The sequence below is a fragment of the Desmodus rotundus genome, chromosome 7 (genome assembly GCF_022682495.2).
Source record: "Desmodus rotundus isolate HL8 chromosome 7, HLdesRot8A.1, whole genome shotgun sequence".
NCBI classification, from domain to species: domain Eukaryota; kingdom Metazoa; phylum Chordata; class Mammalia; order Chiroptera; family Phyllostomidae; genus Desmodus; species Desmodus rotundus.
In genome coordinates this window covers 19,280,471-19,307,394 of record NC_071393.1, presented here as the reverse complement: position 1 = coordinate 19,307,394, position 26,924 = coordinate 19,280,471, and the positions used below count along the sequence as shown (strand labels likewise).

Below are 26,924 nucleotides of genomic sequence, written 5' to 3'. Positions count from 1 at the left end.
CTGAGAGCCAGCTTTGTAAAGTGAGGCTTCTTTCTCAAATGTGATGATGCAAACGGACGTTCCACGTGCCCAAGTGCAGCCTGTTTCCGCCAGTGTGTGGCTCTTATTCTCAATCTGTTTTGTCTTCAGTGGCTTGATATCATTTTAGTAGTGTCTCTGGGCAAGAAGTTGCCTTTCAGTTGAAAGTTTTATTTTTTAAACTATACGTCCAAACACCTTGGTTATTTTGCTTCACACCCAAAATCAAATCTTGTTTTTCTTCGTCTCTCTTGTCCGAGTTCTGTCACGTTGTCATATTGCTTTATAATTTAAGAAAGGAGGTGGAGGGGGCAGGGAGGAGGAGAAGGGGAGGAGGTAAGAGAGACGGAGGAAGCAGTCTCCCCTACCGTGGCCAGACTGTCTAAGGGGGGGCCTGCCTATGGTGAGTAGAGGAGCTCCTGTGGGCCCCTGTGCTGTGCCCCGAGCCGGCACCTGGAGCAATCCTCAAAGCTACTCTGAGGAGGCCATGACCACTGCCTGGCCTTGGGCCCAGATGTCCCCAGCCCACTCCCAGGAAGCAGACCCAAGATGAAGTGTGGCTTTACGTGTGGGCTTGGCTGAGCCCTGTCCTTGACTGGTCAGAACTTGCCTCTGCCCCGCACCAGCCTGATGAGGACAGAAGGGCAGCGTGGGACCAGAAGGGGCCGCTGGGGAGCCATCACGGCCCTCAGAGGGCAGCGCTGGGGGTGGGCTACTCACCGGCTTTCCCAGCGGGGTGTCTTGCTTCTTCCCACCCCACAGCTGCCCTCTGGGAACCTGGCTGACTGCTTAAGACCCAGTCCCCGGGGCCCCAGCTCCTACCCCTCCCCCAGGCAGACCCTGCCCCGGACTTGACCTCTGCGTGCAGATTGTGTTCTTGCTGGCAGGGAGCCGGGCTGGTCCCTGGCCTCCACACCCACCTGCCATCATGATGGCCTGTCCAGCCCAGGGCCGCTTAGCTCCTGCCTGCCCAGAGTGCCCTGTCCCTCAGGTTTCCCCCTGTCCCCAGCCAGTGGCCCCGGAGAGAATGCTGTCCTGGGCTCCACGCTCTGTGGTGGTGGGAGGAAGTGCAGAACTACCATCTGGCTTGCCGTGATGAGATTCAGACACGTGAGGCAACTGATTAGGGAACAATCCAGACAGCATATACTTAAGACCGAGGATTCTGCTGGGCAGATTCTTCGGGAGCTTTGAAGGAGGAAGAGGGGGCAAGGGAGGGGTAGGGCAGATGGGTGAGTCGCTGGGGCTGGGGGCGGGGTGACAGGGCCTGAGTAGAAGCCCCAGCCCTCCCTCAGTGGAAGGGTGAAGAGCTCAAGCTGCCTCCCTAGCAGTGGTGTGGTCTGCAGGGCAGGAGACCACTGCCCCAAGCTGCCTGGAGCAGGAGGGGAGGGAGCCCTGGAAGCTCGCAGGGGTGATTCAGGAAGGACTAGGGAAAATGAAGCCAACCAGGCCTAAAAGCGGGCAAGAGGGTCCCACAGGCAAGGAGAGTGGGCAAAGGCTGGGGCAGGGGCTGACAGGGAGGGCGCGACGCAGCAAGCCCTGGCTGGCTGGCCCCAACTAACCTGAAAGCACAAGCTGCCCCACCCTATGTTTTGGGGAGTTCGGGCAGCATTTTGGGGCCCTGACTCAGCAGCTTCTGCATGGAGGAGGCATTCTTTTTAATCCTCATCTGAGGATATGAGTTTTTTTTTAAAAAAGCTGATTTTAGAGAGAGAGGAAGGGAAAGAGAAACATTGATAGGTTGCCTCCTGCATGCACCCAGACCAGGGTTAGGTCCCAATGGGATGGAGCCCACAACCTACCAACTGAACCACGGCCAGGGTGTGGAGGAGGCAATTCTGATGTTGTCCCCGTTCCCTTGAGGTCTGGACTCAGCCAGGAGCACGGGGAAGAACCTCCTGTGGGGCTGCCGACCCGCTCACTCCCGGCTGAGTGTTGTGCGGGCAGGGCCTCCGTCCTCAGCGGCCCAGGAGCACCAAGGGCTCAGCGGGTTCCCAGGGGCCTGGCCTAGGTGCATGAGCCCTGCACGTGCTCACTGTGATCTCAGCTTCTTGCTGTTGGTGAGGGTGGGCTGGGAGCCCAGGGACGTGAACCAGGCTGGGCAGGCCAGCCGGAGGGGCTGGGGGCTGGTAGGGCTCCCTCCAGAATTCATCTGCTCCCCCTTGCGGAGAGATTTATAGAAGGTCCCCCTGCACCCCAGGAGCTTCCAAACACCTTGGACACCCAGGGGAACCAGGAATTCAGAGGTAAGACAAGGCAGGGCTCAGGACTCAGATGGGTTTCAAAACTTGTGGTTTATTGACACTTGAGCACAGCAGCCTTGGGAGGAGAAGGCCTTTCTGGCCTCTCACTCTGGGGCTGTCCCTGCAGGCAGGGTACATAGCCACCCTGCCTTAGAAAGGACCCCCATCCCGACAGAACCTCACAAAATGCATACAGATAAACCCTCGGCAAGGCTGGCACAGCGTGTGAATGGCAAAGCATGGCAAGTTTGGCAAAGCTGTGGGGTCCGAGGAAAGCCCAGGCCCCAGGGGCTGCCCCTCCGGGCTATGGGCGGGATTGAGCCAGACAGCCCAGTCTGTACAAGCCCACCCGGCTCCCACGGGGCTGGTGTCAGGCCAGGCCTGTCAGTGCTGTGCTCACTGCCCTAGGAATACTGCTGAGGTAGCTGGGGAGGGGCAGGGCCGGGACTGCAGTGGGTTCAGGGAGGGTGGGAGACAGGACTGCAGCCAAAAGCTGACCCAGGACCTCAGCAAGCCCATGCTTCCGCTGGTGCCCGGCACCATATTGCTATCTCCCTAAAACATGCCCATTTCCTAGCCCTGGGTGCAGAGGACAGGCTGGGCTGGGGAGGTCACGTGTTCACCTCTGGATTTCTGCAGGTGGGTAGCTTGACTAGCCACTCTGGGGAGCCCCACTGTGCCTGCCCTCCTCCCAGCCCTGCTGGCGTGGGGTCGGCTCTACCTGTGAAAGCGGAGCTAGAGTTCTCCTGCTTTTGTATTCCACATAAAGCCCTGGCATCAGTAGCTCAATTCTTTTCCAACCCACTTAGTTTTAAGAATAGACACTAGTAATACTTAATCACCCCCTCCCTGCTGGCGGTGGGGGAGGGGCCCTCAGCACTTGCAGCATCTCTCCAGGATGTGCTGGGTTTGCTCCAGGGCCTCCCGGCACCTCCAGAATTCCAGGAGCTGCTGCACAGACTCAGTGCAACACTGTGCCTGAAAAAGGGGAAACTGAGGCCCAGGGAAGTGCAATGATATTCAGCTCACGTAAGGAGCCAGTGGCAAAGCTGGGACTTGAGAGGAAGATCGAGGTTTCTCGATCAGTGTCTGGGCTAGGGGTCCTCTTGGGATTGTGGCCTGAAGAGGAAGTGGACCAGGCTGCTCGGAGGTTGAAGATCCCCCAGTGACTCCCCCTGCAGCCCGGTTCCGATGGGAAAGACCTGCTCTGTGCTTAGGGGCGCAGCAGCAGAACACGGGCTCCCTGGGCTGACAGGCTGGCCAGACAGCAAAGACCTCTCTCTCCTGGTGGGGGTCGGGGGGGGGGCTAGGGCTGGGGCCTTGACCCCAGAAGCCTGGCTGGGGGTTGGAGAGGCCTCAGGATAAGCCTGGAGAAATGTCCTGGTGGAGCCTCCAGCCAGGGCACAAAGCAGACCGTCAAGCAGTGTAATCCAGACCCCACTCGGTGACGGTTCTCTATGGGCAGCAATAGATGGAATGTTAGCAAAGAAGAGAAAAACAAGCTCACTGCCCCCTCCCTCCAGTAAGGCCACGCCCTCAGGATGTCAGGCTGGAAGTGAAGGGTGGGGCCACACCTAGCCTTGTGCTGAAAGGGGCTGACAAAGGGGCTTCTGGCCCCCAGAAGGCAGCAGGGCCTTCGACTGAAATGGGGCAACAAATGGTCATGCTGGCTGCCCAACGTTCTCTGAACGGCAGTGCCCGTGTTCAAGATGCTTTTTATCACAAGGCCCTAAGCCAGGCATTGACCACACGGCCTCAGCGTCTTCATCCTGCTCTAGGGGAGGGGTACAGTCAGCCTATAGGCGGTGGTGCCCCAAGGCGCCTACCCTTCCTTCTGCACAGCCCAGTCACTTTAGGAGGGGTGGCTTCCACTATCTGTCCCTTCACCGGGACTCCCCTCAGTGCCGCTGGGATCGGGCGCTCCCTGCATGCACACACCTTTCTGGGGCCCTGCTGCTGCGGGTGGATTCAGAATGCTCCCCCTGTACCTCCTGGCCGTGGGGCCCTGGCACTAAGCTTCCTCCCACTGCCCAGCCCCCGGGGAACATCCTGCCAAGGCCTCGGTTAAGCCACCCACTGCCCTTCCCAGACCACCAGACTCTGCCTGCAGCAGCCCTGGTCACACGGCAAGCCCAGGTCCCACCTGGAGCCCTCACCACTTTCTACTCCACACAGGGTTGTATCACCGCCCCTGATGTGAGCTTCGCCTTCCCAGGGCAGTAGGGGACCTGGACACGTGCTCTTACAGACAGGCGAGGCTGGGGGCAGGCACAGCAAGGCAGCAGAGGCTGCCAGCTATTGGCAGAAAGAGGGGCAAGGGCTGAGTGGGTGGGACAGACTCCCAGCTGCACTTCCACTGCTTCCAAACAGACCCACCAGCAACGTCAGACTTGCCAGAGCCTCTTACGTGTGTTTCGGAATGAAACCAATCCAACTACCAACACAAAGACATTCTGGAGCATTCCAAACAGCAGCAAGGATCTGCCTGCTCATGAGGCTCAAGCCCTCAGTCTAGGGTCCAGCCAGATGCCAAGTGGCAGGGCCAAGAAAGGTGGGGATCAGGCAGGCGCCACAGTCATCCTGAGCTCCCAGAGCCCTGCAGCCTGGCCGGGGCCACGTTGCACAGCCCACACTCTTAGGGACTGACCACTTCGCAGCCAGTGGCATCTCACAGAGGCAGACAGAACTCTCCTGGGAAGAATTCTAGCCTAAACCGTCTGCTGTCACAAAATCAATCCGCTTTTGTGGAAACTTAAACGTGCCTATGAGAGCCCACCCCAGGCCCAGCAGGTCCAGCCTCACCTAAAACTGCTTAAGGCACTTGAACGGCTTATTAACACTACCTGGAAAGGTTTTTGTTTCAATCTTGATTTAAGAAAAGAAAAAAAACCTCAGTAATACTGCAAAAGAAGTTTCCCCTAAAAAATATCAATACATTACGTGTTCTAAGGAATAAAATAAATGCTAAGCTCTGCTTATTAGACAAGCAGGTCCCCTTGGCACTGACAAAGACAAAACCTGAAATACTGCTTCTGAATGGACTTTCCCCCGGGGTGTGGGCACACAGCGGACAAGTGCAGCACCTCTGTGCGCCCCTCCTTGGGGGTATGGGAGATTAGAGGGACCAGTGAGGCCAGGGCCACACGTCACGGCTGCCTTGTGACCACCGCAGACGCGAACGCGATCCCCAATCCTCTCCCGTTTGGGGAGTGAGCTCCACCAGCCAGGCCCAGGTGTGCCTGCAGACACGAACCCCCGGCTGCGGCAGAGGAGGAATGGGTGAGAAACCTGAGCCGGGCGCCCTGGGGCTGCCCAAGGGCCCACACAGTGTCCCGCTGTCCCACGCGCTGCGCGGTGTCTTTGGCCTGGCTGCAGTCAGTGACTGTGGCCTCTGGTTCCGCCCCTGCCCCATGGGGAGCAAGAGCCAGTCCAGTTCCCGGGTCATCTTTGCTTTGGTGAGGCTTCCTTTGTTGTACCGCCCTTCACGAGCAAGGCGTGACACCCACTGTCCCGTGCAGTTCCACAGTGGTCAGGATGGGCCAGCGGGAGCAGCGAGGGGGCTCGGGAAGCCCAGGGGAAAGCACTGCTTGGGTGGTGCCTGCCTGCCCACTGTTACCTGTTGGGTCCTAGGACATCTGAGGGGTGGGGTCACAGGCGGGGACCACCGGGGGCCTGGGCATCCTCGCTTCTCCATGGAGCATTGTTCTCTGACTCTGAGAGGTCAGAGGGCGCGTCCCGGCTTCTATCTGCCTGGGAGTCCCCAGCCCCCTGGGCCCCACCCTCCAGCAGGTCTCGGGGGTCCCTGAGAAAGACCACCATGACCGTGATGTTGTCATGGGAGCCCCGCTCCCGGGCTGCAGCCACCAGCTCCTCAGCAACACGCAGCCCGCTGCCCTGCTGCCGGACCAGGTGGCTCTGCACAAGGCCAGCAACCTCTTGGTGGGGGACTACGTCAAAGAAGCCATCACAAGCCAGGAGCAGGTAGTCCTCAGAGCTGGTCAGCTCCCGGGAGGCCACGTCTGCCTCTCCAGACACATAGGGCTTCTGGAAGACATCCCCTGTACGTGGGAGAGAGGTGCCTGGTGTCAGAGAAATGGCCTGCCAGCTGCTCCGCCCATTTTGCCAGCCTGGCCTCGCTGTGCCTACCCCTCCTCCAACACCCACGCTCACAGGCAAGGACACAGGGTAAGAAGATAACTTCACATGGAGGGGACGTGACAGATTTATTCTGGTGTTCTTGAGGGAAGAATCAAAACCCAGGAGGGGCGGAGTTCAGCTCCACAAAACAGCTTTCTCACTCCCCGTGGGGCAGGGCCCAGAGTGCGCAGCCCGGGACACTGCACAGGCCCCCAAGCTCCCGGCAGCGCCCCCCAGACACCCGACAGGTGCTCAACCAAGCTCACTTTTCCTCCCTCACACCTGCTCCTCAGCTTGGAGAACGGCACCACAATCCCCAGGTTCTTAGGCCCAAATCTCGGGGGTTTCTTCCTCTGTTCTCTCTCACACCCCACATCCAACCTGCTGGCAAATCCTACTGGCTTTACCTTCAAATGCAGCTCACATTCCCCTCCGCTCCTGGTCCCCACAGCTCACCTCACCCAGGCCCCCCAGGGCTGCCTGCCGGCCCCCTCCTTCTGCCCTTGCCCTGACAGTCACTTCTCCAAGGCATGTGACCAGACCCTGTGGTCCCTCACATGGAGCTGCCCAGAACTCCCCTCTCCCTGGAAGGGAGCCTGGCCCCCACCTCCCTGCCCTGGCGTGTCCAGAGGCCTGAGAGCAGAAGCCACAGGGGGAAGGGCTATAAAGGCAACATGTGTGGCAAGAAGGACAGGCGTTTCAGGAGGCTGGAGGGACAGGTGCGCCATCACAGGCATTAGCAGGAAGGAGGTGCTTCCTCCGTATCTGAAGAAGAGATGCGGCTGTCGAGCCCCAGATGGAGGCTGGGCAGCGGTGGATGCTGAGAAAATGGGGTGGGGTAGGTGCAGGGCTGCTTTTACTTCAGATTGTCAAAGACAGGAAAAAAGAAGAATCATCAGCATGAGGGTGGGGAGCAGACCTCGCTCACGGAATATTTAAGATTCCGGCTAACCAAAGGCTTCCTTCTAGATTGTTTGAGGAAGCGGTTCAACAAAGAGGTAACGACATGCAACTTGAACCACAGTGGTCCGTGCGAGATGGCAGTTTCCAAGGCGTCTGTGCCTGCGTGCTCTGCGTTCCCTTCACAGTCAAATTGCTAGCACAACCCCACTGACACGGGCGCCCCTCGCCTCCTTACCAATGGCTCTGGAGACGGCCAGGGTCCCGTTGACTCTCCAGCAGTCCATGTGAGACACGAAGCCCCCCAGCGCTTCGATGCGCTCCTTCTCGTCCTGCGGGAGACAGCCAGAGTAGGGGCAGGGCATCCAGTACTGCCACCCAGAGGAGAGGAGCTGGTTTCGAAGACAGGGCTCGGAGCCACAGCTCTTGAAAGATGCCCCAATGAGGCTTCAGTCACACAGTGAGAAATTGGGAATAACCTCACCGCCCTTCAGTTGCAGGAATGCTTAAATAGGTTATCGTGCAAGTATACACAGGCCACTCACAGCCACTGACCAGCAGCCCGTCCCTGAGCAGCGTTTCAGGGTCAGGGACGTGCTCACGAGGCAACAGAAGGAGCAGGAGCCCCAGGGTCAGACGGCAGGTCCCCAACTGCCTCTCTTCTCATGCAGCACACAGTCCCTTCTCGGTAAGCTGCTGGGAGGAGACCAAGCGCGTGCCACATGCGGCCCTGGGAGAGGGCTTGATGAGACCTGACCCAGACCCCAGATAAGCCCTGCGGCCCAGACCCCCATCCTTCTCCTGCACTCGCAGGCCCTGCCCGTCTCCCAGAGAACTGTGGCGCTCCAGGCCTGAGAGGACAGGACAGGACAGAGGCCCAGCCCAGCCGTGAGTCCTCAAACCTCTGGCCCTACAAACTGCCTCCAAACGAGAGGTTTCCAGACCTGAGTCTGCAGCCTCAGGGAGGGTAACGCCTCAGGGAGGGTAACGACAGTGTCTGCTGCAAGATGAGGAGCCTGAGGCTTGGAAGGGGTGGGGCCAGGGCGAAGCACAGCCATCTGTCCTTGCTCTTAGCCACGGTGTCACGCCCCAAGCTCAGGCAGTGTTTGGAAAGTGCTGCCTGCAAAAAGCCCCCAGTGGGCCTCAGAGGAGGTGCGGGACTCCGGCTTACATGGGCGAAGCCAGAGGCTGCAGAACCGGCACCCCAAGCAGAGGTTTGTATCTACTACTACCTTGGGCCGCAGTTCGCCCGGCTGCTTGTGTTGGGGTAGGAGGGCCCACTGGAGAGCAGGCACTGGAGGCCCGGAAGTGACAGAGAATGCCTGCCACTTCCCCGCCGTGCTTTGAGCAAGTTACTTAACCTCTCTGGGCTTCAGGTCTCTCCTCTACACAACGGAGGGAGCGTGTCTAGGAGGCTGAGCACAGGCTGGGAGCCACCGTGAGGCTAAGGCAGGCTGTCATTCCTGGCTGTTTTGATTCCTTGCAGTGCTTTCTAGAAGCCACAAAAAGACAGTTCCACACAATTACATAAAGCCAACACTTACACGTGGAAAAGCCCATAAAGACAGACAAAAGAATTTGCAAATCACCGCGCAGACAGGGAGCCAAGCTCCCCAATGTTTATAAGATGTCTACAGATCGGTAAGAAAAAGGGCAACAGTTCAGGACAAACACGGGCGAAGGACAGGAACAGAGTGTTCCCAGGAAAGGTGACGTAAATGATCTTCAGCGTCTGAAAAGATGCTCGAGCTGGTTCCTTAACAGAAAGGCAAACTAAACAAAGGCCTTGTCTCTGCAGGACCCCACACAGCTTGGGGGGCGGGTGGTTTGGAAAGTCTGCACCCTGTAGATGTACCTGAACAAGGCACATCTACACTGTCACAAGGAAATGTTGGACTGTTATTTATTGCTGCCTTGTTTCTAGTAGCAAAAGATTGAAAAAGAAAACATCCATCGTGGAGAGACAGAAAGGAACGGAACTCCGCCAGCCCTGGGGGAGGGTGGGAGCAGTGTCTGTGCTGACGTGGAACACCCACCAGGCGCACGGGGAGGTGAGAAAAGCCAGTGCCGAGCAGCACGTGGGGCCTACGGGCATCCCCCAGATATGCAAACTCTCGCTCTCCCACCTCAGGAGACAGAATGGACACCTCTGTGAATGTGATCTTCCTTTCCAGGTGAGAATCCCGAGGCACAGGTGGGTGACTGACCTCAGGGTCTCAACGAAGCTTCTGCCTAACAAAGCCCCAAGCCTGGCTCCTTCCAGCCCAGCATCACCTCCTCCCTGAAGCCCTCCCTCCCCATAGCCCAGATGGGCCACCCCTTGCCGGCATGCACGCTAAGGCCCTGCACACGGACCCCGTTCCCCGGGCTGTGTGCAGGGTGGGTAGCCCAGCTCTGCCCTGCAGCTCTGGGCACCGCCCCACCATGACAGGAGGGTTCACTTGGGACCGCTGGCTGTTAGTGTCCTGAGCTTTAGGGGACTCCTGGCCACTGGGGTCCAGCAGGGGAGCTCTCCCTGTGGAGGAGTATCAGGGGTTTCCTGGGAAGATGGACCCTTTTACTTCCTGATCTGTCTCAGCAACTCTCGGCCAGGGCTCCCTGACCATCTGCTTCCCTGATGGGCCCAGCCAGTGGGGCCAGGGATGTCCCAGGTGTGCGTGGAGGGAGCCCTTACCTGTCGCTCGGGTCTATGTGGCTCCATCAGCTTCACCACCTGTCCCTGCTGCACCAGGATAACCTGGGAGTCCCCGAGCCAGGCGACGTGCAGGGTCTTTCCTGCGATGAGCGCACACACACCTGTGGTCCCGCTCTGCAGTCGCTGTGAAAAGAGAAGGCCGAGTGGGGTGAGGGCGGGCCAGGCACCCGCCCCGCAGGCACCCGTGGTCCAGACCGAGGGACTGCCGGGGGAGTGCTCAGCCAGAGACGCAAAGGGCTGCTGAGGCAGACAGGCGCAGTGAAGGTCACAGGATGACGCTGCGTGGGAGGAGGACACAGCCCGTGCGATCTCATTTATATCAAACTCAGAAAATACGGAGCGTCGTGTCAGGAAGCAGAGGCGTGGGGGGCAGGAGGAGGGCGGAAAAACAGGGCAGGAAGAAACTTCTGGGTCCAATATGTCCGTCACTGCGAGCGTTTCACAGGGGGAGACATATACCAAAACCTGTCACATCCTACACTTTAAATATTGCAATTAATTATGCATCACTTATACCTCAATAAAGATGTTCATAAATAATAAACTAAAACCAAACACCTGCTTCAGAGAATCCTTTCTCAACAATGTGGCAGCCCTGAGCTAGGAGACTTTTCTTACCTCCTAGGGGTGACGGTGGCCAGGAGGCTGAGGCGAGTCGGGGTTTCACTGGCTCCCGCCTCATCGTGTTACATGCCTCACAGTTCCCTGTCTGGTCTGGCTGTGCTGATCTCTGTGCAGGCCCCCAGCCCACGTCTCCTCACCAGCTGTGTCAACTGGGCCTCAGCTTCCCAGTGTCTAAAACGGACCTGGTCTCAGCATCCACCCCACAGGGCTGCGAGACAACCCACTGAAGAGAACGCAGGTAAGGCTCGGGGGGGGGGGGGGGGGTGCAGTGGGAGCGGACGCGTCCTTCCTTCTTTCAGTAGCAGATGCCTCACGCCTGTGCGGCTCGAACTCCCGAGGAAGGAACACTCCCAGAGATACCAGCTCCGGCTGAGACCCTGACCCGGAGAGCAAGGGGGACAGGCTGTGTACTAATCGTGTGTTTTGTTTTCTGTATTTTATGATGCTTGAATAAATCAGGGGCCTTGCCAACCCTGGAGAGAATCCCCACCCTCACCCGCCGGGCCAGCTAATTCCTAAACATAGCAAACCTCTCCCCCCAGAGAGCCTGTCGTGCACAGACCAGCAGGTCGGGAGCCCATGTCTTCAACCACATCCTCTGTCTCCCATGCCGGGCCAACGTTCCCGTGGCCCGGAGGGCTGGGGACTGCCCCTGCAGCCCAGAGCCTATAGAACTGAGTCCAGTGAGCCAATCCTAAACTCGCTGCGACTCGATGGCCCTGCCTCACCCACGCCTGCCGGCGGAGACCACAGTGAAGGCTATGGCCACGCTTTCCTCTCTCCTTCTGCCTCCTGACCCGTGACGGGGTGCTTCCCACACAGCACTGTGTGCCATGGTGTCTCCTTTCGGGAACCGTAAGTAACAGACACCTCTAAGCAATAAACTGCTCTTTCAGGGCGTCCGTCTCTGTGTCTGTCATCTTACCCAGCTTGATTAAGACAAACTCCTGGGCACATCTTAACACAGCCAGCCTGTCCCTCCCCGTCAGGCCGGCACACCCTCTGCAGGGGGCGGGTCCACACTGCGGCAGGGCCAGGCTTGATGATGCTTCTGTTCGAATGAAAAACAAGCCTCCCTGGGCTGTGAGAAGGAAATGACATGACTGCCAGCAGCATTTAGTGAGGACCTTCCCTCTGCAGGGGCTGGGCCTCTCTGACGCTAATGGCTCCTTGCCCCCAAACTGCATAGGAGGTCGGTCTACCTGTTCTCACCTCGCGCTTGGCTTTCCCGAGGAACATCTCATCGGTGCGCCGGAAAGCTTCTCTGAGGGCCCCCGCAGGGTCTGTGCGCAGCTCCGGCTGGCGAGCTGCGTTGGGGTGTACGTGCACAGCAGCGTACCGTGCAGCATCCACTCCTCCGTGACCGTCAAACACTGCAAAGTAGGCGCGGTCCACAGGGTCCTGGTGGGGAACACAGTGGGAGTCACCGCCCGGCTGGCCTCACGCCTGACCGAGGCTGTGACCCAGCCAGAGGCTCTCATTAGCGCTGCAGGAAGGGTCAGGAGGGGCCTGGAAGAATCAGCCTGGCCCCCGCCACCGGACAACCTTCCAGTGTGTCAGACCCCCTTCTGCACCGAGCTGCTGGCAATAAGCCGTGTCAGGCAGCCCCCAGTGCCTCGGACAGAGCAGGGCTCAGCAATCACAAGTGCAGGTGAACTTGGTGCCCAGGGCCTCCCCTGAAGACAGACCCGGGAAAACCATTCCCTGCCTCAGTCCCTCAGCTGGGAAAGCAAGGTGGTGGTGGCTGCCCTGGCCCAGAAGCGCTGGGACAATGAACTGGGCCTCCCAGACTCCCTGGAAGTGCTTTAAGAGAAGTCCAGCACCTTGGCCTTCAGATGGAAGCTGTAGGCATCACTTCTGCCTCGACTCTGGCTGGAAGCTCTGCTTGGCCCCTGGAGTGGTTTCCTACCCCTTGTCAAGCCCTCCTCGGCTGTCCTGACTGGGGACACTGGTGAGGCCTTCCTAGGGCCTGGGAGGTGGAGCACTCACGGACAGGCCGAAGAGCTGGTTGAAGGCAGGAAGGCACACGTGCCGGTCCTCCATCTTGCGGCGGGTGTTCCGGATGGCGTGAATGGAGACCAGCCACTGCCGCTGCGGAACCCGGGCAGTCAAGGGCATCTGCTTCTGCCACTGGCTACATGCTTCCCAGAGCCGGTTAAAGAAGCTCCTCGCCAGGCCCTTGGCATCCAGCACTGATGGGCAAGATGGGGGTCGTTAGGGAAGCACCAGTACAGGCCAGCTGATGCTCCGCTGGCTCACCCTGCCCCCCTCCCCCCTGCCATGGCCTCCAGACAGCCCCATGACAGGCCTGCACAGCCCCTCCAGCCATCACCGCCCGCCCACCCCAGACGCACCAGCCAATAAACTACATGTGGCAGGCTGCATCATCAGCACTGAGACGTGTCTGGTTTGGCAACACGCACCGAGAGCCTCCGGCCCCACGTGGAACACCTCCACTCACAGGAGCCCGCCCCAAGGGAACAGTGGAAATGTACTGGTGATTTAAGGACACAGTACAGAGTCACTTATAATTCTGCATTAATTAGAAACACTACATATCCATGACAGAGTAAATTACGGTTTATACTTTTGACAAAGAATTGAACTGCTGCTAAAAATAATTTTTACTACCAAACACGTAACTGCCATTGGCCCAGCAACTGCACCCCTCGGCATTTATTGCAGAGAAACGAGGACTTCGTTCACACACAGACTTGTGCCCAACTGTTCAGAGCAGCTCTACATGTAACAGGTGAAACCCCAGGTCAGCCCGGGGTGTCCCTCGATGCAGGAATGGTTACCCAGACTCGGGCACATCACGCGACGGAACGCCACTCAGCAGCAGGAGGGAGCTAGACACCTGGACGAGTCTCCATGGAATTATGCTGAGTGGGAAAAGCCGATCCCCAAAAATTACATCCTGTGTGATTCCCCTTATATGCATTTTTTTCCAGCTTTTTTATTTTTAACATCTCAACAAAAAAATTTCCCCAAAGTTTAAAAAATTTGAAAAAATACAGTGTTGTACTATTTACATAACATGTAAGTACAGGTTCCAATATCATACAAACATCGCCACGATAGAAATGCAGTGGGAAGGCATGATGTAACCCACTGCCTCCTGGATGGTGCAGGCTCATGGATACGTCTTCATATCCCACCTACCTCGGTTACTTGTTATCCTGATACATAAAACTATTAGGCACCTGAGAGGCTGGAAGACTACTGAAGATGACCTTCAACACCGTATATTTTGATCTTTATAAATCTCTTTATAAGATTACTCCATCCACAACTAAGCCACCTTTACTGTCATCATCCTAAATGATCAAATATTAACCACATGACCTGTTAGTATGTACACCGATCACACTGAACATAAAATTGTGAAGCCTATATATTTAAATCCAGGCAATCCCCTAGTGCTTTGTGAGAAATCTAAAAATTAATAAAGAGAAATTTACATGCTTTGGACTATATTTTTTAAAAAATTAAAAAAAATGACTGACAATAATTGGAATTAATTGGTTCCTTATAAGCTAATCAAGGAACTTAAAAAATTCTAAATGATAGTTTTATTTGTATTTAAAAATACATTGAAAATTCTGCATATGCCCATGATCAAGCTTATTTTCTTTTTATTTTTTAATTTTTGATATATTTATTGATTATGCTATTACAGTTGTCCCATTTCCCCCCCTTCACTCAACTCCATCCTGCCCACCTCCTCCCTCCCACATTCCCCCCCTATAGTTCATGTCCATGGGTCATACTTATAAGTTCTTTGGCTTCTACATTTCCTACCCTATTCTTACCCTCCCCCTGTCTATTTTCCACCTATCATTTATGCTATTTATTCTCTGTACCTTTCCCCCCTCTCTCCCCCTCCCCCTCCCCTGTTGATAACCCTCCATGTGATCTCCATTTCTGTGGTTCTGTTTCTGTTCTAGTTGTTTGCTTCGTTTTCTTTTGTTTTGGTTTTAGGTGTGTTTGTTAATAACTGTGAGTTTGCTGTCATTTTTACTGTTCATATTTTTTATCTTCTTTTTCTTAGATAAGTCCCTTTAACATTTCATATAATAATGGCTTGGTGATGATGAACTCCTTTAACTTGACCTTATCTGAGAAGCACTTTATCTTCCCTTGCATTCTAAATGATAGCTTTGCTGGATACAGTAATCTTGGATGTAGGCCCTTGCCTTTCATGACTTGGAATACTTCTTGCCAGTCCCTTCTTGCCTGTAAGGTCTCTTTGGAGAAATCAGCTGACAGTCTTATGGGAACCCTTTTGTAGGTAACTGTGTCCTTTTCTCTAGCTGCTTCTAAGATTCTCTCCTTCTCTTTAATCTTGGCTAATGGAATTAGGATGTGCCTTGGTGTGTTCCTCCTTGGGTCCAGCTTCTTTGGGACTCTCTGAGCTTCCTGGACTTCCTGGAAGTCTATTTCCTTTGCCAGACTGGGGAAGTTCTCCTTCATTATTTGTTCCAATAAGTTTTCAATTTTTTGCTCTTCCTCTTCTCCTTCTGGCACCCCTATAATTCGGATGTTGGAATGTTTCAAGATGTCCTGGAGGTTCCTAAGCCTCTCCTCATTTTTCCAAATTCTTGTTTCTTCATTCTTTTCTGGTTGGATGTTTCTTTTTTCCTTCTGGTCTACACCATTGATTTGAGTCCCAGTTTCCTTCGCATCACTATTGGTTCCCTGTACATTTTCCTTTGTTTCTCTTGGCATAGCCTTCATTTTTTCATCTAGTTTTCGACCAAATTCAACCAATTCTGTGAGCGTCTTAATAACCAGTGTTTTGAACTGTGCATCCGATAGGTTGGCTATCTCTTCCTCGCTTAGTTGTATTTTTTCTGGAGCTTTGAAGTGTTCTGTCATGTGGGCCATTTTTTTTTTTTTTTTTTTTTGGTCTTGGTGCATCTGTTACTTAAAGGGGCGGAGCCTTAGGTGTTCCCGGGGCGGGGTAACGTTGGTTGCTGCTCTGTGAGGCTGTACGTGGGGGAGGGGCCGAGAGGGAGCAATGGCGCCCGCTCCACTCTCCACCGGATATCAGCCACTCCCTCCGCTACCCACAGTCCAATTGGGCCCCTCTGGTGCTGGTTCCTGAGTGGGTGGGCTTGTGCACACTCTAGGCCCCTGTGGGTCTCTCCAACAACCTCTCCTGTGAGGCTGGGAGTCTCTCCTGCTGCCGCCCCAACCCCCACGGGCATTTTCAATCAGAGGTTTGAGGCTTTATTTCCCCTCGCTGGAGCCCTGGGTTGCACAGTCTGCTTTGGTCCCCGCCGTTCGCCCGGTTTCTCTATGCACGAATGTGGGGCCGCGGGGTGCTACCCACTGCTCAGCCTGCCCCGCTCTCCGCCACTCTTGAGTCCGGCCCTCTGGGTTTATCTGTGCAAATGTGGGGCCGCAGGGTCTGCTAGTGGTCAGACTGCCTGCCCCGTTCGTCCCACACTCTGCCAGTCTCTGTCCTGCCACTGCCACGCGAGTCCTCTCCGCCCCGGTGCCCGTCTCTGCCCCTCCTACCAGTCTGGATGTATGTTTCTTTTTTATCTACTTGGTGTCGGACTTCCTTGCCGTTCGATTTTCTGTCAGTTCTGGTTGTGCGAGGAGGCGCAGTGTGTCTACCTACGCTGCCATCTTGGTTCTCTCGATCAAGCTTATTTTCAATGCCATTACTTAAATATTGATGACATGGTTTGTTGTGACAAGTCCTTTTTCAAGCTGAACACCAAAAGAGGGCAACTCCTATCGATTTCTCCTGCCCTGCCGCCGATGATGCATACTGCTTCCTTGCTAACCGTAATGGGTGACCTTCCACTGTCTTTTATCACCTGAACCGTTTTCCGACCATGATAGTAACTGTAAGCTGACGCAGCCGTGGTGAAAGCCGTGCAACACCACAGTATCTGAAGATAAACGCTGTCAGCATAACTGAAAACCGGAGCTGCCAAAGAAGCTGCCGCCAAGATTAACTGGACTGTGGTGTTTACCTCGCTAATGAAGGTGGGTTGTAACCTAGCAGTGGCATAGCAAGGACTGAGATACTTAGAGAGTGTTCGCGGTGGTGGAAGAGTTTGATATCTGACATAAAAAACAGCAGCAATCAACATTACATCTCTTGAAATTATCATATAAGTAAGTGGAACTGGAATAAGATCTGCATAGGTCAAGCTAACATATAAGATACTGATAAGTATTTTATCAGCGAGTGGATCAAGAGCACTTCCCAAAGCTGATTTTTGATTGGCCCAGTTTCGAGCAATAAATCCATCCAACAAATCAGTTAGTCCAGCTAAAGCAAAAACTCCTAGTGCTATACTAAAATCTTCTTCAATAATCAAATAGCCCAAAACTGGGGCCAAGCCAATTCTCGTCACTGACAACATATTTGGGATTGTCCACGGGTTTTCATACAGGCTGGCAGCGCTCCCTGGGCCCCACTGGCCGCCCTGGGCCTCGGCGGCGGCACCCTCTCCAGCTGCGGGCCCGGGGCCCGCCTTCCCCACGCCTGAGCAGTGGCTCCTCGGGGCTGCCCCCCTGCAGCCACTGGCCAAACGCTGCGGGGCGCAGCCACCGGCGTTCCGCCAGGCAGCCCAGGCAGACAGGTGCGGGCGGCAGCAGGGGCCCGAGGGCGCGCTGCTTGCCCAGCCGCACCCCCGGCGCCCACGAGGCTCTGAGCAGGGCACCCCACGAACCATGCGCGAAGTGAGCATGGCCCTGTGGCCACGCTGAGGCAATGAAGGCAGCAAGAGCTTAGCAGCCTGGGGCACCCACGAGCCACTTCTCCATCGACTATCTCAAGCCTCCGAGGACCTCGGACACTTCCATACTTGTTTTCAAACCCCAGCACGCTCCCTTATATGCATTTTTGAGGTGATAAAATTACAGAGAAGACTGGTGATTGTCAGGGCTTGGGTGGGGGGTGTTAGGGTGGCCGTACAGGGGAACGAGGGACCCTCGCCGGATGAAACCATTCTGCATCCTGACTATGCAGGATCCTGGTCACGGTACTTCACCCAGTTGTGTGAGACATCACCATCGGGGGGAACGGGGTGAAGGGTGCCTGGGATCCCAGTGTGTTATTTCTCGTAGCTGCATGTGAGGCCATTGTTCTCTCAAACAAAGTTTAATTAAAAACGAAAACGGACTTTCACAGAGCTTGTGTGTAAAATGCCTATGCCACGACATTAAGGAAGAACACTGATATCATTTTAAAATGTTGTTTAAAAAAAGGATGAAAATTCCACGTAGAGTTGAGTCATGAGTCTGGGAGAAAGTTTTCGACCACCTGGACCCGGCAGGTAAGAGGCAGGGAAGGCACGCAGCTGCTGCCACGTCAGTGGGGGCTCTCTCCCGGCAGGCGGCGGTTCGTGGGTGAAGTCTTTTCTTATGTCCACTTCCTCAGTGCCTGCCCAGTTTGCCACTGCAAGTGTCCGCCCCGCTGATGGTTTATTATGTGTCCTCACACCCTTCGATACTTCCCCTTCAAGGGCGGGAGCTCAATTCTCCCCCCTGAGCACATAACTTTGTACCTCGGTGACCTGCTTCTAATGAATAAAACCAAAGTGACTGTGAGCAGCTTTGGACACCAGGGCCTAAGAGGCACTGTGGCTTCCCCCTCGCGTGTCCTGTCTTTCTCATCCCCCCTCTCTCCCTCTCGTGAGCCGCTGGCTCTGAGGGAAGCCTCCTGACACGTCACAAGGAAGCTCGAGCAGCCCTGTGGAGAGGCCACAGGGTGTGGAACTGAGGCGTCCTGCTATCGGCTGTGTGACTGAACGATCTTGGAACTGGAGCCTCTGCTCCCACTGGCCTTTGTCTGATGTCATGAGACCCTGGAGCAAGAACCACCTGTTCAGCTGCTCCCAAATTCCAGACCCACAGAAACTGTGGGATGGTAAGTGTTTACTGTTTTAAGCCACTAAATTTTGGGCCAATGTTACGCAGCAACAAGTAATACTGCTGGCGACATAGATTTTAAAAAGTTTAAATCCTACCTAAGCCTGCCTCTAAAGAGAACACTAATAAGGAAGAGGTCCGAAGGAACCCTCAGGGGCCACATCTCAGAGACTCCGTTCATTCTGATGCACGAACCCCTCCCAGGACCCCTGCTGCCCCAGGTGCTGGTGGAGGTACAGGTAAGTCAGCGCTAGTCACCTAAGGGGGGGCCCAGGGCAAGTAACTAGAAACGAGGTAGACTCAGGAGTGTCCCAGGCTACCCTTCAAGGATTTGGAGAGTTGGAGAAGAAACAGCTGGTGCCGAAGGAAGTGGCTGCAGAAGAAAAGAAGGCCAGGGGAGGCATGGAGGGCCTGGGCGTGCAGGAAGCCCCGGGAGATGCTTACGAAGAAACCCACCCATCGGGGGTGTGGAGAACGTGCCGCTGCGACCACACTTGGGATGTGGCGGCCATGCAGGCGTTTGTTGAGAACTGGGTTTTATCAGGTCTGAGAAACCAGGGAGGCACAGAGCACCCTCACTCTCTTAGGTCATCCTCCTGTTGTTCTGTGGCGTGCTTAAACTCGAATCCTGGCTCCAGCAAAGGGCAATTACCAATGAGAATGATTAACTCTGGGGGGGATCACTGGCCCACACACTCCTGATGCGGCTCACAGGGCGCGCCTGCTCTCCTGGCTCCCACAGGGACTACTCACTGGGGAGGGGCCGTTGATGGCTCCACCTGATCCTGCCACACAGAGGTCTTAGTCACATCTCTGCCCTTGGGTGATGATTCTCGTAACACCCCACTGACAGACTTTAGTTAAGTCCCACTCCCATGACGGACAGCTGATCCAGGCCTGCACCGAGGGCAGGAGCAGGAGCCCCCATGTACTGCCGCTATACTGCTCCTTCCCGCCAGCAGGTGGCGCCAACATTCTGCCCGGATGCCGGCTGGGTGGGGCTGGCGGGCACTACCCTGCGGGGATGAAGGCCTGCGGAGTTTGCGGAGGCAAGGGCTGCCTGTCACTGAGCTGCTGTCTCCGGCTTGCAGGTGGGGCCGTGAGGCTGTGCTATACGGGAATGAGGACAGGGAGCCCGGGAAAAGGGCAGGGGTCGCGGACAGAAGGGCCTGGCACCTACTGCAGGGGCAGGCTGCTTGTTTTTCTCCTCTTTTGCCGGCCTCTTCATTGCTTTGCCTTCAATGCTCCCACTAATGCTGAGATAGTAGGAAATACAGGAATATCTTGTTTTATTATGCTTCACTGTATTGTGCTTCACAGATGCTGCATTTTTTGTAAACTGAAGGCAAGGCACCCCCCTGCCCTGCCCCCATCCAACCACCACCACCAGCAAAAAGATTATGATGCTTTACTGCGGTGGCCTGGAACTGAATCCCCAATATCTCGAAGGTATGTCTGTAATTAAGTGACATAGGGGAGGTGTTAGCAAAAGTAATATATAAATGAACCAAATCAACCCATTGTATACCTTAAAGTTATACAATGTGATACATCAATTATATCTCAGTGAAAAAATAATAAAGTAACACAGTGAGATAGGAAATGGCAGAGGAAGGGGAACCTGCCGAGGCTCCCACTACCCTGCTGACCAGGCCGGGCCCCAGGACCCAGCCTGTCTTCTGCACCCCAGCTGGCCCTCAGCCCTGCCTGTGTGCGGCCTGAGCTGCACCTTTCACCAGAGGCAAGGAGCAACCGAACGCTGGTGCCTAGCCTGGGCCCACCACACACTCTGCCACAGGCCACAGCTGAGCGACCCTGGCTTGCCTCATGGAGCTCTGGTCCAACAGGAAGTGACATTTCTATGAGATGTGAGAGAAAGGAATTACTGGGGAAGTGAAAGGAAGACAGGCAAAATGAGAGCCCTGCCTTTTTAGCATGAGGCTCACTCCATTTCTGGGTCCCTCTTGCCACGTGACCACCGTCCCAGGAGCAGGCTGCCTCTCCAAGCTCTCGTGGAAATCCAGAGTCTCCACCTGATGGGGTTGGGTCGGCCCAGGCCATGGGCCAAGCTCTAGCATTTTCTACCAGCTGGACATCAAGGCTGCCCTGGGAGCCCATTCCCACGTCAGCCACCCAACTCCAACGTCATCATGGGGCGGCAATGTTGGCTGAGGCAGAACAGAAGTGTGACAGAGAGTCTGGAGCCTGGGGTCCTCCCTTGTGAAACAGGCCACACGTTATTCCCTCCAGGGTGTTCTGAAGCCCAGTGAGTGACTGCTATGCTCCCCTCGCTGACTTCAGGCTACGTATGCTTTCATTGCATCTCAATCTGCCCGTCACGAGCACATGTGCATGGTGTTGCCCCCTTGAGGTTCTTGGCCACATGCTGCCACAACTGTCTTCCCACCAGCAAAACAGGAAAGGAGAGGGAGGCCAGCTGAGCCCTGCCTTCTCCCACGCTGGTGCTCACTGGTGGCCTGTCCTTTGTCTGGCCTGGCAAGTATGGGGCCTGCTAATCCTGGGGTCCCAAGAAAGAGAACTCACAGGTCACAGGGGCCTTCTGCTCCTCCATTTCCTCGTTGTCCTCCTCCTCCTCCTGCCTGGGCAACATCCTGAATTCAGAAAGGTCTGTCTGCAGCAGCTGGGAAACTGCTTCATGGGCCAGAGATGAAGCAAGTAGTGGCGGAGCATTCCTGGGATGGGAATAATAAGTGAACTGGGGCCAGCTCCTCAGCAGAAGCCAACACTCCAGCACTGGCCTGAGCCCTCCAGAGGGAGATCTTGGGCCTCCTCCACCCAGGGAGACCCCCCCCCCGGGAGGTAGCAACGACCACATGCACCCCATTGTGGGACCGTAACGAGGTCAGCCTCTGGTCCTTGGGGAGCCGATGTCCACATGGCACCATTTACTGGGGCCGGTGCTGCTGCACCAGATAGGGGCTAAGGCTGGTGGGGAGGGGTGCCACAGACTTGTCAGTTGTGTCCACTGGCCTCCAAGGCCAGGCCAGACAGACTGCGCAATGTTCAGCCTGATGACAGGTGCCTGGTCACCAATGCCAGCTGGGGACCTCTGGTGTGGGGGAGCTTATGGGTTGAATTGTGTCCCTCAAAACCCATACGTTGCAGTTCTAATCCCCAGTACCTCAGGACGTGACCTTGTTTGGAAACAGGCTGGTTGCAGATACAATTAGTTAAGATGAAGTCACCACAGAGCAGAGTGGGTCCCTAACCTAGTAACGTCGGTTCCTTTTCAAAAGGGGAATTCGGACATGGACACACCCACAGAGGACACTGGGAGAATGAAGGCAGACGAGAGAGTGATGAACTTACAGCAAAGGTGGCCAGCGACCCCCAGAAGGAACCAGGCATACTGACACCTTGATCTTGGACTTCCGGCCTCCAGAAATCTGACAATCCGGTTTTGCTGTTTAAGACACCCAGCCTGTGATCCTTCATTATGGCCACCCCAGGAAACAAATCTTGGCCTGCACTTGGAAGGCTGGGCTGTGCATGGCCCACGGGGTCCCTGGTCCCTCAGAGCAGCTTGTACCGGGGATGCTGGCTGGGGGTAGGGGTGCAGATGTCAGGCCCCTGGGGAGTCCTGACCTCTGTGTGTTTTAAAGAGGGATGTGCCATGATGGGAGAGCCTTCTCTCTGGCCTCTCCACTCAGGGTGGATTGAAGGGTGAGCTGTGAGGAAGCCAAGGCCCTGGCTAGGCAGGGCCTGGTGGTGGACAGGAGGGGGCAGAGCAGGTGCCAGGCAGGAGACCAGACAGGTTCCATGTCCCTAGTGAGTCTCAGGTCTGGCTGAGTGTCGAGAGGCCTCGGGCTGACGGGCATGTGGTCTGGAGATGGGGCCTCTAATGCATGGGGGTGAGGGCGACAGCCTGAAGGAGCTCGCCTGGGTGGACAGCAGGTGGGAGGTGGGAAGCAGCTGGACAGGTGGCTGCCCAGGGCTGTGCAGGCACAATTCTGGGAAGCAAGACTTGGTTGAGTGCTTTGAAAGTCATAGCCAGGCCACCCAGAGCAGAACAGGGGGGCTGGCGTAGGCAGGAATGGGAAAGCAGATGGAGGGAGGAAATGAGGATCTTGAGTGAGGGAATGGAGGGACAAGTGGCAGCTCCTGGGAAGTCATAGGGTGAACAGACCAAGGCCCATGAGGAAGGACTATAAAAAATTCTGCCACTGCCCTGGCTGGCATGGCTCAGTGGATTGAGCGCTGGCCTGCGAACCAAAGGGTCACGGGTTTGATTCCCTTTGGGGCACATGCCTGGGTTGCGGGCCAGGTCCCAAGAAGGGGCACGTGAGAGGCAACCACACATTGATGTTTTTCTCCCTTTCTTTCTCCCTCCCTTCCCCTCTGTCTAAAAACTAAATAATTTTTTTTAAATTAAAAAACATTCTGCCACAGATGTGTTCTTCCATGGGCTCTCTGGCCTGCCTGCCCAGCACGCAGCCTTGGGGCTGGCTCCCACACCGTGTCCCTGGGAAGCCCTCCCTGGCTCCCCTAGGCATAGAGGTTGTTACCCCTGGCACCCCTATGGCTTCTAGAATAGATCCTGACCCCCAAATCTGCCTCCCCAGCAGTGGGAGGTGGGCTCAGCCGCATGTGCCTTTCCCTGAGGGCTGGGGGCCAAGGCCCGGGGCGGGCGGCCATGCCTCTCCACTGGGCTGACACACTGGGCTTCGCCCTGAAGACAAGGACCGCCCAGGAGCCTGGTGGGTCCCTTTGGGGCCGGGCATTTGTGGCGTCTATAGGTGGTCTTAGGAATCCACTGGGATGAATGTCTTCGAAAAGCAACCAGCCAAGACATGAGAAGTGAGTTCCTCTGCTGTTCAGGGATTTCCTGCCCACCACCGGGTCTTCCCTTCTCACAGCAGGAACAAGGGGCACCTGTTCCGCTTGCTCCTGGGGAGGTTGCGCTGTGCCTTCCTGCAGGCCCTCCGAGGTCCCACTGCTGAGGCCACCGAGCTTCCCGCTGTGGGGGACCCACACAATGCCTGGCTTCGGGCCACAGGCTTGCTTCCTGGATGCCTCTCCCGCCCCTTCCAGGGTACCGCCCAACCCCCTTCTCCAACCCCCCGCCCCGGCACTCAGGCCTTGCGTCAGTCAGGGCTCCTAAAGTGGCCAGAAGAGGCAGGGAAGGGAACAGGTGTGTGCACAAGGCCAGGGAGCCTGATAAACGCTCTAGTCCCACACACCTCGGGGATTTTCAAGGAATTCCCAATTTAGCAGCAGAGATGAAAACACATATAAATAATACAGAGTAAGGCAGGCACGGCTTGGGGACCTGAGATGTGACAGGGAGCTGCAAACAACAAGGGAAGAGATAGGATATAAATCATCACACCCTTGAACTCAGCGATCTGACTTCCAGACAGTTTCATAAAAGATACAAGTTACAGCCCTGGCTGCTGTAGCTCAGGGGATTGAGTGCAGACTGCAGACCAAAGGGTCGCCGGTTCGATTCCCAGTCAGGGCACGTGCCTGGGTTGTGGGCCAGGTCCCCAGTGGGGGCCAGAGGCAACCACACATTGATGTTTCTCTCCCTCTCTTTCTCCCTCCCTTCCCCTCTCTAAAAATAAATAAATAAATAAAACTTAAAAAAAAATTACAATCTGAAAAAACTCCACGGATCGATATGCTCGGGGCCCCCGCCATGCAAGAGCCCGGAGGCACGTGTGTGTGGGGTGCTCCGACTGTCACGCACAGTGTAGACACCGCGTGAACACCCGTGTCTACATATGGAAGAAAAACTGGAAAAGGACAAAAATAACTGAAAATAAATCCCCTAAGATGGCTGGCAAATAGAAGACTTTAAAATACTACACTTTAAGGTACATTTGAAGGTACTTCAAGGTGGACTCACAGAGGCCTGGGGCTGTGACTCTTGGTCTCTTCTGTCACTAAGAGTCTCAGGCCCCCTGTCATCCTGCTAATTAATAGGTTGCCAGGGCCTCGAGAAGCCCCGCTCCACCTCAAACAAGTCCTGCTTCTCCCTGCACTGAGCTTGAGGGGCCTGCCCCAAGGCCCTGCACGCCACAGACCCCAAGGACCAACTCCTGACTTCTCCAGCTCAGGCCCCCCTCTGGGCAGGAGTGTAGTCCCCAGCTCCTGCTCGACTACCTTCCTCTTCCTCACTCCCTGCCATTTCCACTGCTGTGAAGCAAAACTACCCCACCATCCTTGATCCTCCCCCTCCCTGCCCGTCCCTTCTCTGAGTCCTCTCCTTCCTTGACCTAGGAATTGACCCTCAAGTTGGTGCCCCTCCTCGGCCCCACGTGGTGGCAACTCCCCTTTCTTAGGCCGGGCCCCGTGCCTGGAGGCCCGGCTCACCTGGGGCTCTGCTGTCGCCCAGGCTGGCTTTCCCATCTGGCTTCTCTCTGCCCCTGCGGACACCTCATCCTTGGCACAGCAGTCCGCTGGGTGCTCTCACTCTCCTCCAGCCCTGGTTGGTACAAGCGCCAATGCTCCTGGGCCCGCCTTTCCTGCCGTGACCCGAGCCCCGATGGAAGGTACTGTGGCTGCTGGGAGGATAGACACTGCAGTCCTGGGCCCCTCAAGTTCCCTTTTCCCCTGAGTGTGGCTGCTGTGCCTGGCTGGCTCGCTCTCTCCCATCCTTCATGCTCCTGGGCCTCAGGAGGCAGAACTCTGGAAGCCCTCTCTTGCCCTCCCCTCCCGTCTCCCACACCACCAGCACCCCTAAAGTAGTGTCGTCAGGTCCCAGGCCTGCTCTGTGCCATCTGCCTCTGAAATTATTTCCTCAAAGCCAGACAAGCTGGCAGGCCCCTCCACACATGCCATCGCCACCGAGGGACGTGGTTGCTGGGAAGTTTCTCCTGGGCGCCCTGGGACTGTGGGGGATGCTGGGATGCACGTGGCCCCGGAGCAGGCCTACAACCAGAAGCCTTTGTGCTCAGCGACACAAGCTCCCACACTGCAGCTGCATGGGCAAGAAAGAGTGGGTAGCTCTGCCTGGGGGGAGGGGGACTGGAGCTGACTTGTGGAAAAGGAAGCACACTGAGGGTCAGGGCCTTGTCCTGGTTTTAGGGGTGATGCAGTAACTAGGGACTACGGGTGTGGTCCCTCAGGGGAGGATGGGGTTCACAGGAATGCCATGTGGCCTGCCAGCCCACACGCCATGAGCCTCCCCTTTTCTTTCACTAAATTTCTCTGCTGGTCACGCTCCCCCCGGCTGTGTCTCAGCTTCCTCATCTGTGAAATGGAGGAAGCACCACCACCTCCTTGCGGGGCGGCGTGGCCTGTGCGCGGGGCACATGGCCAGGCCCTGCCCTGCCCCAAAATGGAGGCCTTGGCCAATCTCCTAACCCACAAAATGATACGCTGAAGTTCTCACCCGAGTGGTTCACGGTGGGACCTTATTCCGAATTAGGGTCTTTGCAAGGTCACAATGCAGGAACGGGGGGCACCCCATATCCAGCAGGACTGGCGTCCTTACAAGAAGAGGAGACACACAGAAAGACAAGGAAGACAGATGCTGTGTGAAGACAGACACATGGGAAGATGCCGTGTGACAAGGAAAGCCAGGCTGGAGTGGTGTGTCTCCAGGCTAAGGCACACGAAGGCCAGTGACACATCAGAAGCTAAGAGGAAGGTCTGGGACAGATTCTTCTAGACAGCCTTTGTTTGAGAATGGGTCCTGCTGACAGCTGATCTCCGACTTCCAGCCTCCAGGGCGGAGACAATTCCTTTCTGTGACTCTAAGCCACCCTGCCTGTGGTGCTTTGTTGCGGCCACCTCGGGGAAACCAACGCAGCGCTACCACAGAGATGCACGCAGTGGACATAAACCGCACAGGGCAGGATGTGTGGGGTAAATGCCAGGTTCAAGGTCAACATGTAGCACATGCCATGCCTCTTCCTCCCGTCCTGTGCTGTCCCCTCCCGGTGGGTACAAGGCCTACCTGCTGCTCAGGAAGCCCATCGCCAGCTCGGCCAGCTCGCCCTCCACCTCCTCCTGGCTCAGCGCTGTCCCTGGGACCTTCCATGGCAAAGGGCTCTCTGGGCTCAGTGGGGCTGGGAAGTCGCGGAGGAACTCGTCCAGGAAGCTGGGGGTCTCCTCTGCCATCTGGCTGCTCTGCTCAGGGGCTCCAGAGGCCATGCCCAGAGCATCCCGAGGGGCCTGCTGCCAGGGTTCCAGTCAGGCTTTGCACTAGGGGGAGACACGAGGGTCAGCAAAAACAGGGAGCACTCAGCACCCTGATGTGGGGTCTTCGGGCCTTGCAGTGCCGGCTGCCTGGCACCTAGGTATCTCCTGCACCTTCAAACATGCCAGGGTAGGGCACACAACAGGCCTGGGGCTGGGGGCAGAAGGCCACCCAGCTTCACACACAGTTCAGGGGGCCCAAGTAAGTGAGAGGGACAACCCTGGCTGTTCTGATCTGAGAG

At 56.2% G+C, this 26,924-nt stretch overlaps 2 protein-coding genes and 1 long non-coding RNA gene across 5 annotated transcripts in view; 1 reads left to right on the top strand and 2 right to left on the bottom strand.

Annotated features, from left to right (window-relative positions):
- Positions 1-2,297: 2,297 nt before the first annotated feature.
- PPM1F (protein phosphatase, Mg2+/Mn2+ dependent 1F) overlaps positions 2,298-26,924 on the bottom strand; it is a 30,470-nt gene continuing 5,843 nt past the window's right edge. For 2 of the 3 annotated variants that reach the window (XM_053928321.1, XM_024557447.4), the window contains exons 2-8: positions 26,441-26,688; positions 21,061-21,209; positions 12,607-12,809; positions 11,830-12,018; positions 9,973-10,116; positions 7,537-7,630; positions 2,298-6,319 (exon numbers count right to left, since the gene is read on the bottom strand). In XM_053928321.1, coding sequence (XP_053784296.1) covers positions 5,910-6,319; positions 7,537-7,630; positions 9,973-10,116; positions 11,830-12,018; positions 12,607-12,809; positions 21,061-21,209; positions 26,441-26,637 — 1,386 coding nt within the window. In that variant the 5' untranslated portion in view covers positions 26,638-26,688 and the 3' untranslated portion in view covers positions 2,298-5,909. The remainder of the gene's footprint in view (positions 6,320-7,536; positions 7,631-9,972; positions 10,117-11,829; positions 12,019-12,606; positions 12,810-21,060; positions 21,210-26,440; positions 26,689-26,924) is intronic. The other variant, XM_053928322.1, reaches the window with a different exon arrangement.
- Positions 16,001-17,224, bottom strand: LOC112301670 (cardiolipin synthase (CMP-forming)). The gene has a single exon (XM_045192772.3). It carries the CDS (start codon positions 17,004-17,006, stop codon positions 16,293-16,295), a length of 714 nt encoding a protein of 237 aa, XP_045048707.2. The 5' UTR covers positions 17,007-17,224; the 3' UTR covers positions 16,001-16,292.
- Positions 19,280-23,887, top strand: LOC123479429 (uncharacterized). Its single transcript, XR_006655043.2, has 3 exons — positions 19,280-19,607; positions 19,837-19,965; positions 21,774-23,887. It is a non-coding gene; the product is annotated as an uncharacterized lncRNA (long non-coding RNA).